Source organism: Cherax quadricarinatus, chromosome 44, assembly GCF_038502225.1.
Source record: "Cherax quadricarinatus isolate ZL_2023a chromosome 44, ASM3850222v1, whole genome shotgun sequence".
Taxonomy (NCBI): domain Eukaryota; kingdom Metazoa; phylum Arthropoda; class Malacostraca; order Decapoda; family Parastacidae; genus Cherax; species Cherax quadricarinatus.
The window spans coordinates 2,820,045-2,837,120 of record NC_091335.1 but is presented as its reverse complement, the minus strand read 5'-3'; the positions used below and the strand labels follow the sequence as shown (position 1 = coordinate 2,837,120).

Here is a 17,076-nt window from a genome sequence, read left to right as displayed (position 1 = left end):
CGCTGAATTCTCTGATTATCAAGTAGTGAAGACCACAGTGTTGGGAGCATATACATGTATCCCAGCTAAATATCGTAAGACCTTCAAATTGAACAGGCGGCAGCTTGGTCAATCCCTGGTGGACTTTGTGAGACAGCAAACCAAAGCTTTTACCAGCTGGTATAAAGCGAGTGGTGTCTCTAACTTTGAGGAGCTGGTGCAGCTTATTCTGATTGATAACCTGCTGGAGTCTGTGGGACCAGAGGTTCGTGTCTTTCTGCAGGATCGTGACTTAACCACTGCATTGGAGGCGGCCAGGTTGGCTGATACCTTCGAAACGAACCGCTCCTTGTCCGAGCGGTCCTGTCTCTCTTTTCAACAGTCTGGCGTGAGCAGAGATCGACAACATTGGAGAATGAAGTGCCAGCCGGAGGGAGAGCGTCTACGACATCCAACCAAGTCACCTGGTGAGCCACGCTTCTCAACATATGGTCCCCCTGCGGAGAGGCAAACTACTTATGGAGCATCTCGACAACAATATCCAGAGAGGCACCAGCCAGAACTACACCACTTGCAACGTCATCAGGGAGTAAAGGGCAAGCCTGTCGTCTGCTTCAGGTGTAATAAAGTAGGTCATATCAGTTCCAACTGCCCCCAAAAACCTCAACCCATCGGGAAAATCTCTAATATCCCTAGTAACATGTCCCCTAGAGAAGTAGAAAAAGGTATGGCCCCTTATTATTGCGAAAGTCTTATTTCCCTTCAGGAAAACTCAGAACCAACTAAAGTAAATACCTTTAGAGATACTGGAGCATATTGCTCACTTGTCAGAGAAGGAATATTACCCCTTTCAGAGAATACTTCCTTGAATTCCTCAGTTTTATTGGAAGCCTATGGAGGAACTATATATTCTGTTCCTTTGCATAAAATTTATGTACAGTGCAAATATTACACTGGGTACTTGACTGTAGGTATCTCAAAAGGATTTCCCATGAAAAATGCCATGTTATTACTGGGTAATAACATTACTACTGTTACTTCGTGTCCTGAACCTATAATGATTAATGCTTCTCCGGTGTTGGCCATAACTCGGGCAACTTCCCAAGGGTTGTCTGGGGAGAATGTTGACCTATCCTTGGACGACTCCGATCTCGGAATAGCCACGTTGTTTTATGAGACACACCGGCCGGAGTCTCGTAAATCAAGTGAACAGACCCCGATCAAGCCTTCTTATTCCCAGGTTGCAGGATTACCAGATGTCTCTGTTTCCATGCCCGAGGGACTGTCCTTCCGGGAGGAACAACGAAAGGACCCTTCTTTAAAATTCGCTTTTGAGGCAGCCATGGGTAAATCCTCTTGGGGTCATCCAGTCAAGTATGAAGTTAAAAATGATTATTTGGTTTGCACTGAGACTGGTAAGGAGAAAGAGGGCCGGCAATTATACGACAGGGTAGTGGTTCCAACCAAGTATAGACCTCAGATATTAAATATAGCTCATAATACGTCATCAGGAGGTCACTTAGGAATTACAAAAACCTTGTATAGAATCACAAAAGAATTTTATTGGCCAAAATTAAAGAAAGATGTGAAGAATCATATTAGGTGTTGCCGAGAATGTCAGCAAGTTGGGAAACCTGGACATTCCATTAAACCTGCACCTCTCCAACCCATACCTGCTGATGGAGAACCTTTTGCAGATTTAATTATAGATTGTGTAGGTCCACTACCTAAGTCAAAGTCTGGAAATCAGTATTTATTTACAATTATGGATAAAGTAACCAGATATCCTGAAGCGATCCCAATGCGTAGTATCAATACTAAAGCTATTCTCAAAGCTTTAACAAAATTCATTTCTTGTTTTGGCATTCCTAAAACTATACAAAGTGATCAAGGTACTAACTTCACTGCCAAAGCATTTAGGGAAGTATTAACTAGGTTAGGGATAATTCACAACTTATCCACTGCCTATCACCCTCAGTCCCAAGGCGCCTTGGAAAGATTCCACCAAACATTAAAAACAATGATGAGAAGTTTTTGCATGCACTTTCCGACAGATTGGGATGAATCTCTACCGTTGTTGCTATTCTCAGTACGAGAGACGGTGCAAGAGTCTACAGGGTATAGTCCGTTTGAGCTGATCTTTGGGCACAATGTACGAGGTCCGCTTCGGGTGCTCAAAGAAGGATGGATGGGAGAAGACGTAAGCTCAGCACTCTACAACCCGTCTTCAAGGTTGCAGGTGGCACGTGAGTTAGCCACGGCTAACCTAAAGATAGCTCAAAGTAAGATGAAACAGAGGTATGACAAAAGTGCACAATTCCGCTCCTTCCATCCAGGAGACAAGGTGTTGGTGCAGGAACCTATACCTGGCCACACCTTGAAAGCTAGATTTACGGGACCTATGCAGATAGTAAGTAGATTATCTGATTTAAATTATGTGGTAGCCCCCATTGGTAAGACCTCAAAAACAAAAACTTACCACATTAATCAAATCAAGGCCTTTCATACACCAGATAAAGTCCCAGTAATGACTCTGTCCTCTACCTCTGAGGACGACTCTGACTCTTTGCACTCTATCTCTGAAATTAATACTAAACTTTCAAATTCTGTCCTCCTCAAGGATCCTAGCCCTTTAATGGCTGGATTATCTGAAATACAAGCAACCAATTTAACTGAGCTTCTACAGTCATATCCTAATATTTTTTCGGATGTGCCGAAAAAATGTACGTTAGGTTACCATGATGTAGATGTGGGAAAATCTAAACCAATTAAACTCTCCCCCTACAGAGCTAATCCTGAAAAGCAAAGGCTACTTCAGCAGGAAGTAGACTTCTTGTTAGAACATGGTTTAGTGGAGGAGTCATCTAGTCCATGGGCTTCACCGTGCATCCTAGTAAAAAAGGCTGATGGAGGGTTTCGTATGTGCACAGACTACCGTAAAGTGAACGAGGTCACAATTACAGATGCTTACCCTCTTCCTCGTCTGGATGACGTAATTGACTTTGTGGGTAAGGCTACTTTTGTGTCCAAATTAGATCTCCTTAAAGGTTACTATCAGGTACCTTTGACAGATAAGGCGAAGGAAATCTCTGCCTTCGTGATTCCAGGAGGTCATTATCAGTATACAGTTACCCCCTTCGGAATGAAAAATTCCCCCTCTTCATTCCAGAAACTCGTCCATCAGGCTATTAAAGGACTTGAAGGCACGGCAGCATACCTAGATGATATTGTTGTGGTGTCTGATACTTGGGATCAACACCTACTTAGACTTAAAGCTCTGTTTGAGACCTTTAAGAATTCCCAATTAACAGTTAATTTATCTAAATCTTCCTTTGGCCAGGCCACTATCACTTTTCTAGGCCATGAAGTAGGTAGTGGTAAAGTTGCACCTAAACTTGCTAAAGTTCTTTCGATTAAAGAATATCCAGTTCCTCATGATAGGAAATCTCTTCAACGTTTCCTAGGCATGATAGGATTTTACAGAAGATTCTGTAAGAATTTCTCAGATATTGTAGCCCCTCTTACCTCTCTTACCAGTCATAAAGTTCCCTTTAATTGGACGTCAGATTGTAACACTGCTTTTAATAAAGCAAAAAGATTATTGTGCTCTGCACCCATTCTCTTGTCTCCAGACTTCTCCAAGCCTTTTTCATTACAGGTTGATGCTTGTGAGTCTGGGGTTGGGGCGGTACTATTACAAATCGGGAACAAGGAGTTGCAGCCTGTAGCATACTTTTCAGCTAAGTTCCAGCCACATCAGAGAGCTTACTCTACCATTGAAAAAGAAGCCCTCGCGCTGGTAATGGCTTTGGAGCATTTCGATGTTTATGTGGGCCAGACATCGCAGGTGGTCACAGTCTACAGTGATCACAACCCGTTAGTCTATCTCCAAGCCATGAAGAATCACAACACAAGGCTTATGCGTTGGACGCTCAGGCTGCAGCCCTATAACCTCAAAATTCGTTACATTGCCGGCAAAGAAAATGTGTTGGCAGACTCTTTGTCAAGAGTCTAGTTTAATATTTTATTTAGGTTAGGATGTATTTGTGGTAACCCCCCTTTCAAGCTCTTTTTTTTTATCCCCTGATGTGGGGGTTTTTTTTTAGTGAGGGGATACGGGCTACCGTCCGCTTGTATCTTGGACCTATGTTGGCTTATCTGACTGCTGTCTCACTCTGAGTTTAGGGTTTGGCTTTCAGGCACTAGGAAAGCTGAGCTCTATCTAAGAGTTGGATGGTGGAGAGGATAGGCGGTCCCATTATTTGGTGCCATGGCGGCACGGTTACCACTGGGAGGTGGCAGCCTAATCCTGAGCCTTCTCGGGGGTGGGGGTGTGGCATGCAAAGAGTACGTAACCTTTATTCGGCGCATGGACACACCCTCATTTACAGGCTATCTCCCCCAACCAGCGAACCAGGTTGCTAAGAGTTGATGATGGGGCCCCATCGTTCAACTAGTGACCAGGTTCTAGCCAATAAGAAGGTGGGATTGACAATCGCAGAGGTTATGTGGATACCGCTCTCCTGTCTGCCCTTGTCATTCCCACTCTAGAGCTGGTTGAAGCACGGTCTGCTATCTTGTGGCTTCTATTTCTGCCTTGCTTACCGTGGAGTGCACTATATTTATCACTGTACATAGTGTACATATTGCTGTTATAATTGGTGAAGGATAATATAAGTCTAAACTTTTTCTACTGTGTTTATTTGCTCCCATTACACCTGGGATAACAGGCCATTTGAAATCCTAGGTTGTAATACATGTCAAGATATCTTATTAATGAAAATAAGATACCAGATATACTAAGCAAATTTCCTAAATTTGCTTGTAACAGATAAGTGAACTATAGATATGTAGATATAAATCCATATGTATTCCTGTTAACCCTTTGGGGCCTAGTTCCTAGGCCTTTTGTGTATCCATATGCTCTTGCGCTACCGTCCACAGGATGGATATGAGGTGCACAATAAACTAGCCACTTCGGTGGCAAAATCTAAAAAACAATCTACTCAAGACAGCAAGGGTTACACCAATACATAAACAACTATAGGCCAATATCAAACTTATCATTGCTATCCAAAATATTCGAGAAACTCGTGCACAGGAGACTATATTCATTTATAATGTCACAAAACATACTCAACCCCTGCCAATTTGGATTCAGGAAAAATAAAAGCACTAATGATGCAATTATAAAAATGCTAGACCTGCTTTACACAGCATTGGAAAATAAGGAATATCTGCTAGGAATTTTTATTGACCTAAGAAAAGCGTTTGACACAGTAGACCACGACATCCTACTCCACAAACTTGAGCACTATGGTATAAGACGCTATGCGCTTGCATATTTTAAATCCTACCTTTCTAATAGGTATCAGTATGTCACCATTAACCCTTTGACTGTTTTCGACGTATAAATACGTCTTACGAGCCAATGTTTCTGACGTATATATACTCAATAATTCTAGTGGCTTCAAATCAAGCAGGAGAAAGCTGGTAGGCCCACATGTGAGAGAATGGGTCTGTGTGGTCAGTGTGCACCACATAAAAAAAATCCTGCAGCACACATTGCGTAATGAGAAAAAAAAAACTCTGATCGTTTTTTTGGAATAAAATGCCGACTTTGAGGTATATTTTTGTATAGTATTTATCATTGTATTCGCGTTTTCATGGTCTTAGGTGATAAAATGGAAAACATATTACAGAAATAGAGATGATTTTCATTAAATTGACGATGAAAACGACCTTGAAACAGAGCTCAAAGTAGCGGAAATGTTCGATTTTTACCAATGTTCAGGAGTAAATAAATCACACCACACGTCCAATACACGTCAACTGGGGAGTCTAATATTCTTTCACTAGTGCACTGATATTATTTATACCATTTTTACAATAATGCATAACAGTAAATTTTGTATTTTTTTTGTATGAATAAAAAATCAAAATAGAAAGCAATAATAATATAAGAGGGGCCTAGAGATGTGACTAATGAACAGAGCATATGTTATTTTAGTGCCACGAATGTCTACCTTGTTTATTCTGGACCCTATTTTGAAATTGGCATCTTTTTTAGTTTGCATGAAATTGGCCAAATTGCCAATTTCTGACCACCATATTGGGTAGTCCAAATTAGTAAATGGGAGGTTTCTTGTACTCAGCTGATAGATAAAATGGAGTTCTAAAGAAATAGCTATGAGTTTGGTCAACTGGAACAATGGAATTGGCTGAAAATAGGGCTCAAAGTCGGCGAAATCGCCGATACGTATATGTCGCCGAGACCGTTAAATTCGCGGGAGCATAATTCCATGAGTTTTCGACCAAATTTCGAACTTTTGGTGTCATTACCATCGGGAAAAGATTCTCTATCATTTCCTAAGAAAAAACATTTTTTTTTTTCAAAAATTGAGCAACATAGAATGACAGTTTCAGAAAGGGGCCTGAAACAGTCAAAGGGTTAAAGACACAGCCTCATCAATACGGCCACTTGATACTGGAGTTCCACAGGGAAGTGTCCTTGGACCCCTGCTCTTCCTCATTTACATCAATGATCTTCCAAACATATCCCAACACCTGAAACCCATTCTCTTTGCTGATGACACAACTTATGTCATCTCCCACCCTAATCTTGCCACCCTCAACACCATTGTTAATGAGGAGCTGCTCAAAATATCGACTTGGATGACAGCCAATAAACTTACACTTAACACTGGCAAAACCTACTATATTATGTTTGGTAGCAGAGCAGGTGTTGCGCAACTTAACATTAAGATCGACAACACTCTAATTGCCAGACATAATGAGGGCAAATTCCTTGGCCTATACCTCGACAACAACCTAAATTTCAGCACCCATATCCAACACATAACAAAAAAAGTATCCAAAACGGTGGGGATCCTCTCCAAGATACGATACTACGTATTGCAAACTGCCCTTATCACACTATACCATTCACTTATATATCCATACCTCACCTATGCTATCTGTGCTTGGGGTTCAACTGCAGCAACACACTAAAGCCAATAATAACCCAACAAAAAGCCGCAGTAAGAATAATCACTAAATCCCATCCCTGGCAACACCCCCCCCCCCACTCTTCATAGATCTAAACTTACTCCCTGTTCAGAACATCCACACTTACTACTGTGCAATCTATATCTACAGGACCTTAAATTCCAATATTAACCTTGACCTAAAATGCTTTCTTGATAGTTGTGACAGGATCCACAGGCATAACACCAGACACAAACATCTCTATGACATTCCCCGTGCTCGACTAAACCTTTACAAAAATTCAATGTACTGTATTTCAAAGGACCTAAAATCTCTAACACCCTACCTGAAAACTCTAGAACTGCAGACACATTCATCACTTTCAAAACTACAGTTAGAAAACATCTTATATCCCTGATCCACCCTGACAACTAACTACATGATAACCACCTGGTGGTTCAAAATTACACTCACTCACCCACTGACTATAAACCCAGAAATTACTAATCTTAATCTTAAAATAATAAATCCTAACTAGTCATAAGTTTGCCTATGATATTCAAATATAGACACCTTGTATTGTGCCAAAACAAAAACATTCACATTGCTAAACTCACAAATTATGATGTAGTAACTTAGCCTTAATACCATAATCTGTAAGGATTTAATGTTAAGAATTAATCTAAGTCTGCTGGAAATGCCTAGCCATGCTAGGTGTCCTAGTGGCTCCCTCTGTAATTAGTATTTTATAACATGTAAACCACAAAATACCCAAAACCTGTAAACCCCACATTGTAACCATTATAGAGAATAAACTTGAATTGAATACAGTTATATAGATTATCACAGCAGCACATATGTAGCTCTAGTTGCCTGGACCAATAACATTCAACATCAAGCATCCCCTTCCCTTCCTTGATGGAATTAATATAAAATATAAACAATCACAAGACTTACCTTCGAGACAAGTCTGCCTTTTTATTTTCTAACTGTAGCCATAAATATGGATTCTGTAGTCTTTGAAGTTTCTGTACTTTGACTGTGGGAAGTGTAAGTCTTAATCGGCTTGTAACTTTCTGATATTCAGGACTATTAGGATTAAGTGCTACAAGAATATGGGTTTGATTGGCAGACATTGGAATCCAGTGAGAGGGAAGACAATTTTGTGATTTGTCGGGCAATGTCTTCTTCCGAGAATGTATCTGTGATGGACGTCGGCGAATTTCCCTTACTTTGTTTGTTTTCATGTTAGTTTGCGTCATCTGTGCAAAGTTTAGCTTATAGGTGAACTTGATATTACTTATCAGCATTGATGAGGAGGGATCTGACAAATATTGCTTTTCAATACTGTCACTTGTAGTGCTACAGGCAAGTTCCTGTTTACCCAGACTATCAACTTCACCATAGCAGATCCATTTGCCTTGTTCATCAAGAAAGAACCAATCATATACAGTAGAATTTGGGCTCTTTGACTCTCCTGCAGATCTAGTTGAGACCCGCCGAATTTTAAGTTGTGTTCCAGATGAATCTTCAATAGACATGTCCTTGAAATCAGCTATCCATGACTTGGTACCCAAAATGTTCAAAATCTCTTTAGCACAGGACTGAGATATGTTTGTATCAATAGTAGGCATTTGGAATTTATCTTTGGAGGCATCCCGGTAAGCAGTTTCTAGGGCTTTAGAATGAAATATTCGGAAGTTGTACCACTTATTTGCTTTTTGAAATTGCCAATGAAAATTACTTTTTGCATGGAGATACTTGCAGCCTTTGTTAGTATTAAGACACTTGTCATTTATTGCATAAATACATATTGCTGGAACTTCCACATCACCATAAACATCAGTGGATTGAACAGTCATCTTTGTGTGCTCTTTTTCCCTTTTAATATTAGTTTCTACTTTCCTACTGGTTTCCTTGCCCTTTCTTTTGTGTGTGACATTACTGTATTGTGAATCACTATCACTGCTACTGTCTGAAGAGTCTTCATCACAAGAGGTTTCACTTCCACTGCCATTCTCATCAGAATTTGTGGCTTTCTTTTTTCTTCTCATTTTTAAATTTCCAGATGACACAGACGAAAGCTGATCATCATTTTCTTTGCGAATAGATGACAAGATGTTCAACAGAATGTCACGTTGGCTCTCATTGGTGGAAATGCCATAACGTTTTAAAAGTCTTTTACAATGGCCATTGAAGACGTCATGATTGAATGAGCAATTTTGAAATAAGCATTTTCCACCATTAATTAAATATTCTTTACAAATGTGTAAACGACTGCATCCTTCATTCTTCATACAGCCCCTCTTTCTATTATAATACTCACATATTTGTAGTGAAACATTTCCTTTGCATACCTTCCTCATAAGATGATATAAATCTGATTTGTTAATCACGTCTAAATATAGTTTTGAGAGAATGGCACTGTTGTGATCAGTATCCCACTTATGTCCATACCGGCACTTCACACCAGCCTCACAAAATCCTATTACAAAGAACTTGCACATGTGAATATCACTGCAAGATTTAAGAGCAAGGCAACCATTTGCAGTAAAGTATTCTGAACACAATCTTATTTTGGGAACAAGCTCAACTGCTATGCCATCCTCAACACCCATGTATGAAAATATGTCCTTATGAGACTTGACAACTCTCATAATCTCATCTACGCTTCTCTGCACTTGCTTACTGAGGGTTTCCACTGTACTCCATTGTCCATTAAAGTGGGACAATATTTTTACCAATTCTGCAGGTGATAACACTGAGATATGACCCATCTTTTGAGAATCATCTTGCAAATCTTGATTCTTCTTGGGACCATATTCTTTTCTTTGTTGTTGGAATGAATCATTGTCCTCATAAATATCCATTAGAGGTGGAGCAGATGGGGTTTTTCTATTATAATTCTCTCCTACTGATTCTTCATATGAAGGTGGAGGACTTGGGTTACAATGTTGCCCTGTCTTACTTTCATGCCAAGGAGGGGGGCCATATTGGGATGTTTGATAATTTTGGCCTTCTGAGTTCTGATAATCTGAAGAGCTTTTATTTTTACCCCAATTTTGAGTAGCAGGGTGGAAGTTTCCTGAGATATGAGCTTGTGGGTGATAGTCTGCACGTTTATGAGTTCTGTAATGTGAATTTTCTGAGTTCCAAGAGTGTGGCTGATAATGTGGAGGTCTTTCATTCAGTGGTGGACAATAGGACGGACTTGGACTATGATTATATCTATTTCTTTCCAAGGGTTGCCCAGGACCATGATTGCCTTGTCTCTGCTGCTGTGGCAATTCATTTTGACAACCAAAATAATTTCCTCTTCCTCCTCTTCTACTAAATCCTCGATGTGATTGCCGCTGGTTACTGCTTCTATTGAACTGTTGATTACCTTCACAACTTAAGTTCATCATGGACTGGCTTCCTCTTTTGTTCTAAAAAAAAAGTTGAAAAGAATTTTATTTATATTTGTATTAAAAACTGTATAGAAACATTATAAAATAATTTTATCAGGTTTCCAATATACATACAGTATAGTATAGTAATAAAAAGAGATAAGCATTCAGTGTGAAAAATAAATATGTGAACTTGGAGAAAATTTGACCTAATTTTTTCATTCAATAGTAAGAGTGCAAGAGATAAGAATTATCCAGCAGAAAAAAACACTGATAAATGAGACACTTTTGTAACATTTGGGTATCATTATTTTAGAAATGTTTTGCCAGTCAGTGGCTTTTTCAGTCCAATGTGAAGAAAAGTGGAAGATGAAGAGGAGTATGAGGTAATCAGTCCCTCAGCCTGGTGTGTGGGATTTTGGGCAAGATGAGATGACTACATAAAAATTGATAACACAAGTAACCACAAAGAGACTGCACTCATCTTTTGATGCTGACAGCTCAGAACCACTGTCTTCGTAACTGTCCATCTAAGTACCCACCAGGGCTGTGGGAAAGGTATGTACGTAGGATTAGTACATGCCTAAAGATTACATATGCCACTGTTTCATGTCTGACACATGCAGATATTACCTGGTTGTGGGCAATTGCCTGCTGATCACTGCATTGATTTGGTATGTCTTATCAAAACAGCCCTTAAACCTTTCTGCTGCAGCTAAATGGTGAAATGAGAGGCCTGATAAAGACTTACCAGGAGTGTTTGTAGCATATCCACTTAATAATGCTGAAATCATTGACTTGATTCAAGAGGTAAGATGCTGCTGGAAGCCTCACTTCGTGGTCTGCTGGGCGTCGCCTGATGGCTATTACTCAAATTAGTCCATAATACTTCATGGCAGGAAGGATGTCTGGCATTAGTGCGCAGAGGAAAGTTAGTTATCTCTTCTTCTAATCTTCCTGGAGATTGTCAGTGCATGACGTGGAAAATGTACTCGAAACCGGTCACGAAATGTTTCTAAGTTTCAACACAAGATGGCACAAGTGCCCAGTCTTTGCACCTCCCTGTTCGTCATAAATTACCCAGCCTCTGCACCCTTCCTTCAAAGGATGTTCTATTGACATATAGTTTACAGACGTTGGGTGCTAGTATTTGCTACCGAACACAATCAAAGATTACTGTTTCCTTGAGTTTTAAATGAGGGCTGTAGGGAATAATGTTCCTAACTATATTATCAAGTTTGAGGCAAATTATCTCAAAATTTTAATGGTCTGGGGAAACAGCAGTTCCCTCAGACAAACACACAAGTGTACAATCAAGCAGAAATTCTCGTAAGGAGAGAAGTGGTCTTGTGTACAATCAAGCAGAAACTCTTGTAAGGAGAGAAATGGTCTTGTGATGCCATAGTACCATATTTATCTGATCTATGATCAATTTGCAATCTTGCTTAGTAATGGACACATGAAGCTGAGCTGTTGTTTGTCATACATATTCAATCTTCGTATCCAGATGTCAGAATGATTAACAGATCATAGCTACCTTTACAGAGAGTGTCTGCCCCAGGGGCATCACTTGCACCAGGGGGCATGTCTTTTCCCATTTTGTGTCACTCACTGAGATTTGGAGAAAAATTGTCCACGCCTGGAGCTGATGTGTTCAATCCATCAAGACTGATGGACTGAAGACATCAAGACTGATGGACTGGCAAAACATTTCCAGAATAATGATAACTAAATGTTGCACAAGTGTTTCATTTATCAGAAAAAGGTAAGTTTATCAGTGCCCCTTCCCTATTATTTTTTATTAACACACTGGCCATTTTCCCCCAAGGCAGGATGACCTGAAAAAGAAGAAACACTTTCACCATCATTCACTCCATCACTGTCTTGCCAGAGGCACATGCCTACACCACATTTATAAAACTGCAATATCACCACCCCTTCTATCAGTCTTAGAATTGCATTTCTGCATCTTTTCATTTACAATTTACTCAAATTGAATGAATGTGTTGCCTTTCTGGGTCACCCTACCTTGGTAGATGTTCAGCGAGTGTAAACAAAATAAATGAAAATTTACATTAAAGTATAACTGAAATATATAAAATTGATCATAATGACATACCTGAACATTCTGGTTGGTTAGTCTCTGGACTGCTTCTGCCTGTGGCAACACTGAAAAATAAAAAAAGAGTAGTTAGAAAAATAAAAAAAATAAGCTAGATACAGGTCAATCACATTAGGGCATATAAGGGAGTACGTATATTCTAGTTTTCCTATTCCAATATATTGTAACTGGCAGTTTTAAAAAACAAATATGTATGTATATGTGTGTTGCTGCTGGTGGTCAGTGGACCAACAACAGCAACAGCCTGGTCGACCAGGCAAGCACCAGATGAGCCTGGCTCTGGGAGTAGAAAAACTCTTGCAACTCATCAAAGGTAAAGGTAGATAAAGATACCTATCTCTCCTATTCTTCCCATCTCCTTGGCACTCCCCTCTTCCTCTACTTCCTCTACTTCCTCTACTATTTTTGCCTATCATATTCCAACAATACCACCAGTCCGATAACATTCTTCTTTGCAAATATACAGGGTCTAAAGCCAGCAACAAACAACAAAATACCTTTCATCCGTGGACTGCTTGCAGAGGCAAAGGCAATGTTCGCGGCTTTCACTGAGACCCACATAAAGGATCACTTGGACAACGAAATATGGATCCCAGGTTACAACCTATACAGATGTGACAGAGTGAACAGGCAAAAGGGGGGGGTTGGCCTGTACATTGCAGAGTCACTTGTTTGCACAGAACTGCTAAATGCCTCAAATGATGTAGTGGAAGTTTTAGCAGTAAAGGTCGAGAACCAAAACCTAGTCATTGTGATAGTCTACAAGCCTCCGGATGCAACATCCCAGCAATTCCAGGAACAGCTGTTAAAAATTGACCACTGTCTGGAAAACCTTCCAGCTCCTGCACCCAACATCTTGCTCCTGGGGGATTTCAACTTAAGGCACCTAAAATGGAGGAATATAGCAAATAATATTGTTGCAGTAATAACACCAGGAGGCAGCTCTGATGAAAACTCACACTCACGCGAGCTTTTAAATCTCTGCACAAAATTCAATTTAAACCAGCAAATAATAGAGCCTACTAGACTGGAGAATACACTAGACCTCATCTTCACTAACAATGATGATCTGATAAGAAATATCACCATATCAAAAACAATATACTCAGATCACAACATAATTGAGGTTCAGTCATGTATGCGCGGAGCCCCAGACCGACATAAGGAGATTAGTCACGAGGGAGCATTCACCAAATTCAACTTCAATAACAAAAACATAAAGTGGGACCAAGTAAACCAAGTCCTAACCGATATAAGCTGGGATGATATACTAAGCAACACAGACCCCAACTTATGCCTAGAACAGATTAACTCGGTAGCACTCGATGTATGCACAAGGCTTATTCCTCTAAGAAAAAGGAGGAGTAGATGTAAAAGAGAAAGAGACAGGCGCTCCCTTTACAGGCGACGGAAAAGAATAACAGAGCGGCTAAAAGAGGTCAATATATCTGAAATGCGTAGGGAGACACTGGTCAGAGAAATAGCAAGCATCGAACTTAAGCTAAAAGAATCCTTTAGGAGTCAGGAATCGCGGGAAGAACTAAAAGCCATAAATGAAATCGAAAGAAACCCAAAGTATTTCTTCTCCTATGCCAAATCAAAATCGAGAACAACGTCCAGTATTGGGCCCCTACTTAAACAAGATGGGTCCTACACAGATGACAACAAGGAAATGAGTGAGCTACTCAAGTCCCAATATGACTCAGTTTTTAGCAAGCCGCTAACCAGACTGAGAGTCGAAGATCAAAATTAATTTTTTATGAGAGAGCCACAAAATTTGATTAACACAAGCCTATCTGATGTTATCCTGACGCCAAATGACTTCGAACAGGCGATAAATGACATGCCCATGCACTCTGCCCCAGGGCCAGACTCATGGAACTCTGTGTTCATCAAGAACTGCAAGAAGCCCCTATCACGAGCCTTTTCCATCCTATGGAGAGGGAGCATGGACACGGGGGTCGTCCCACAGTTACTAAAAACAACAGACATAGCCCCACTCCACAAAGGGGGCAGTAAAGCAACAGCAAAGAACTACAGACCAATAGCACTAACATCCCATATCATAAAAATCTTTGAAAGGGTCCTAAGAAGCAAGATCACCACGCATCTAGAAACCCATCAGTTACACAACCCAGGGCAACATGGGTTTAGAACAGGTCGCTCCTGTCTGTCTCAACTATTGGACCACTACGACAAGGTCCTAAATGCACTAGAAGACAAAAAGAATGCAGATGTAATATATACAGACTTTGCAAAAGCCTTCGACAAGTGTGACCATGGCGTAATAGCGCACAAAATGCGTGCTAAAGGAATAACAGGAAAAGTCGGTCGATGGATCTATAATTTCCTCACTAACAGAACACAGAGAGTAGTCGTCAACAGAGTAAAGTCCGAGGCAGCTACGGTGAAAAGCTCTGTTCCACAAGGCACAGTACTCGCTCCCATCTTGTTCCTCATCCTTATATCCGACATAGACAAGGATGTCAGCCACAGCACCGTGTCTTCCTTTGCAGATGACACCCGAATCTGCATGACAGTGTCTTCCATTGCAGACACTGCAAAGCTCCAGGCAGACATCAACCAAATCTTTCAGTGGGCTGCAGAAAACAATATGAAGTTCAACGATGAGAAATTTCAATTACTCAGATATGGTAAACATGAAGAAATTAAATCTTCATCAGAGTACAAAACAAATTCTGGCCACAAAATAGAGCGAAACACCAACGTCAAAGACCTGGGAGTGATCATGTCGGAGGATCTCACCTTCAAGGACCATAACATTGTATCAATCGCATCTGCTAGAAAAATGACAGGATGGATAATGAGAACCTTCAAAACTAGGGAGGCCAAGCCCATGATGACACTCTTCAGGTCACTTGTTCTATCTAGGCTGGAATATTGCTGCACACTAACAGCACCTTTCAAGGCAGGTGAAATTGCCGACCTAGAAAATGTACAGAGAACTTTCACGGCGCGCATAACGGAGATAAAACACCTCAATTATTGGGAGCGCTTGAGGTTCCTAAACCTGTATTCCCTGGAACGCAGGAGGGAGAGATACATGATTATATACACCTGGAAAATCCTAGAGGGACTAGTACCGAACTTGCACACGAAAATCACCCACTACGAAAGCAAAAGACTTGGCAGACGATGCACCATCCCCCCAATGAAAAGCAGGGGTGTCACTAGCACGTTAAGAGACCATACAATAAGTGTCAGGGGCCCGAGACTGTTCAACTGCCTCCCAGCATACATAAGGGGGATTACCAACAGACCCCTGGCAGTCTTCAAGCTGGCACTGGACAAGCACCTAAAGTCAGTTCCGGATCAGCCGGGCTGTGGCTCGTATGTTGGTTTGCGTGCAGCCAGCAGCAACAGCCTGGTTGATCAGGCTCTGATCCACCAGGAGGCCTGGTCTCAGACCGGGCCGCGGGGGCGTTGACCCCCGGAACTCTCTCCAGGTAAACTCCAGGTAATATCATGGAGCAATTAACCCTTTGACTGTTTCGGTCGTATATACATGTATGTTTTACGAGCCACCGTGTTTGACGTATACTGTATATACTCTTAAAATTCCAACAGCTTCAAATCAAGCAGGAGAAAGCTGGTAGGCCCACATGTAAGAGAATGGGTCTGCACAGTCAGTGTGCACCATATAAAAAAAAATCCTGCAGCATGCAGTGCATAATGAGAAAAAAAAAACTCCGACCGTTTTTTTAATTAAAATGCTGACTTTGTGGTCTATTTTCGTATAGTATTTATGGTTGTATTCTCGTTTTCTTGGTCTCATTTGATAGAATGGAAAACATATTACAGAAATAGAGGTGATTTTCATTGGTTTTACTATGAAAAGAACCTTGAAATGGAGCTCAAAGTATGGGAGATGTTTGATTTTTGCCGATGTTCAAAAGTAAACAAATGATGTCATTGTCCAACAAATGTCCAACTAGCCATTCTAATATGCAGTCATAAATGGGTTGACATTATTCATACAATTATTACAATATTGCCGTAGTCTGCATAACAATAAATCTTCTATTTTTTGTTTGAACAAAAATTCAAAACAGAAAGCAAGAGTAATATCAGAGGGGCCTGGAGACATGACTGATGAACAAAGAAAATGTTATTTTAGAGCCAGGAACATCTGCATTGTTCATTCTGGACCCTGTTTTGAAATTGTCATATTTTTTAATTTTCGTGAAATTGGCCAAATTGCAAATTTCTGACCATGTTATTGGGTAGTTGAAATTGGTAAATGGGCAGTTTCTTGTACTCAATCAATAGAAAAATGGAGTTCTAAAGAAATAGCTATGAGTCTGGTTGACTGGAACAATGGAATTAGCCGAAAATAGGGCTCAAAGTGGGCGAAATCGACGATTCGTAAATATTGCTGCGGTCGCTAACTTTGCGAGAGCGTAATTCCATCAGTTTTCCATCAAATTTCATTCTTTTGGTGCCATTACTATCAGGAAAAGATTCTCTATCATTTCATACGATTTTTTTTTTTTTTAATTTTTTCAACACCAAGAGACACCTCAGGATTTGGAGTGGCGACAGTCAAGGGGTTAAAAGGGTAATCTGCAAGAACACCAA

The 17,076-nt window shown here is 40.5% G+C and overlaps 1 protein-coding gene across 3 annotated transcripts in view; it reads right to left on the bottom strand.

Annotated features, from left to right (window-relative positions):
* LOC128697386 (protein mono-ADP-ribosyltransferase PARP12) overlaps nucleotides 1–17,076 on the bottom strand; it is a 69,644-nt gene that overhangs the window by 38,579 nt on the left and 13,989 nt on the right. For all 3 annotated transcript variants that reach the window (XM_070093959.1, XM_070093957.1, XM_070093958.1), the window contains 2 exons: nucleotides 12,475–12,524; nucleotides 7,924–10,394 (listed from right to left, as the gene is read on the bottom strand). In XM_070093959.1, coding sequence (XP_069950060.1) covers nucleotides 7,924–10,394; nucleotides 12,475–12,524 — 2,521 coding nt within the window. The remainder of the gene's footprint in view (nucleotides 1–7,923; nucleotides 10,395–12,474; nucleotides 12,525–17,076) is intronic.